The sequence below is a fragment of the Mandrillus leucophaeus genome, unplaced genomic scaffold (genome assembly GCF_000951045.1).
Source record: "Mandrillus leucophaeus isolate KB7577 unplaced genomic scaffold, Mleu.le_1.0 Scaffold894, whole genome shotgun sequence".
Classification (NCBI taxonomy): Eukaryota; Metazoa; Chordata; class Mammalia; order Primates; family Cercopithecidae; genus Mandrillus; species Mandrillus leucophaeus.
In genome coordinates, this window is record NW_012109741.1 from 827601 (window position 1) to 829130 (window position 1530).

General features: G+C 56.4%; 1 protein-coding gene across 1 annotated transcript in view; it reads left to right on the forward strand.

The window, feature by feature from the left end:
- FAM184B (family with sequence similarity 184, member B) overlaps positions 1–1530 on the forward strand; it is a 172952-nt gene that overhangs the window by 156943 nt on the left and 14479 nt on the right. The window contains exon 13 of the mRNA XM_011969491.1: positions 993–1221. Within this exon, the coding sequence (XP_011824881.1) occupies positions 993–1221 (229 nt within the window). The remainder of the gene's footprint in view (positions 1–992; positions 1222–1530) is intronic.

Below are 1530 nucleotides of genomic sequence, written 5' to 3' on the forward strand. Positions count from 1 at the left end.
CCCAGGCTGGAGTGCAGTGGTGTGATCTCAGCTCACTGCAACCTCCGCCTCCCAAGTTCAAGTGATTCTCCTGCCTCAGTCTCCTGAGTAGCTGGGATTACAGGCGGACACCACCAAGCCCAGCTAATTTTTTTTGTATTTTTAGTAGAGACGGAGTTTCACCATGTTGGTCAGGCTGGTCTCAAACTCCTGGCTTTGTGATCCTCCTGCCTTGGCCTCCCAAAGTGCTGGGATTACAGGCGTGAGCCACCGCACCCGGCTCCATTTAATTTTCATAACCACCTATTTTGATAAAGGTGAGGGATAAAGATTCAGGGAATGGCTGGGCGTGGTGGCTCATGCCTGTAATCCCAGCATTTTGGGAGGCTGAGGCACGTGGATCACCCGAGGTAAGGAGTTCAGGACCAGCCTGGCCAACATGGTGAAACCTCCGTCTCTACTAAAAATACAAAAAATTAGCCAGCGCCTGGTGGCGGGCACCTGTAATCCCAGCCACTTGGGAGCCTGAGGCAGGAGAACCGCTTGAACCCGGGAGGCGAAGGTTGTAGTGAGCCGAGATCACGCCATTCCACTCCAGCCTAAGCAACAAGAGCAAGACTTTGTCTCAAAACAAAAACAAAAACAACAACAAAAAAACGAAGTTCAGGGAAGCTTTCCACTGCATTGTAGTTGTTAGGAAAGACCTGGTCTCCCGGGTCTCAGAGTCCCAGCATTCAGGCGATACTGATAGAGAATCTCGGCCTCCTGCCTCCCCGCCTGCCCTAAGTGAAGAGCGTGTTTTCTGGGGCTCCCCTGTAAGGCTGCTCTCCATCGCTTCCGCCTGAAGGCTGTCCCCATGCTCAGGTTTCTCCTCCTGAGATGGGAGGGTGCTGAGAAGGGGTCCCATAGTGGGGGTTTGTCATGGACTCCACAACTCGGAGACCTCAGCTCTCCTTATCACAGGTGTCCTCAGATCACAATCTCTCCCCACTGAGGTCTCCCAAACTGGGCAGCAACGAGGGGAATAAACCCCAGAGCCCAAGGGGCGCCGTCCCCGGAGCTGGGCAAGCCTGGCTGTGCTTTCGTCCACCACAGGTTGCTGGAGGAGACTCAGCAAGCCCTGCGGACCAGGGAGGTGGAGACGCTCCGCCAGGAACACCGGAAGGAGATGCAGGCCATGGTGGCAGACTTCAGTAGTGCCCAGGCCCAGCTCCAGGCCCGGCTGGCTTCCCTGGAAGCCGAGTAAGTGAGGCCTTGGGCCCCAGGGAGGGACTAGCAAGTGTGCCATTCAGTAGGGTGGCCAACTCACCCCCGTGGCCCGGGGCTTTCCTGGTTTTCAAATTGAAAGTCCTGGGCCCTGGCCAGGCACGGTGGCTCACGCCTGGAATCCCAGCACTTTGGGAGGCCGAGGCAGGCGGATCACTTGAGCTCAGGAGTTGGAGACCAGCCTGGCCAACATGGCTAAACCCCATCTCTACTGAAAACACAAAATTAGCCAGGTGCGGTGGCACACGCCTGTAATCCCAGCTACTCCGGAGGCTGAGACAGGAG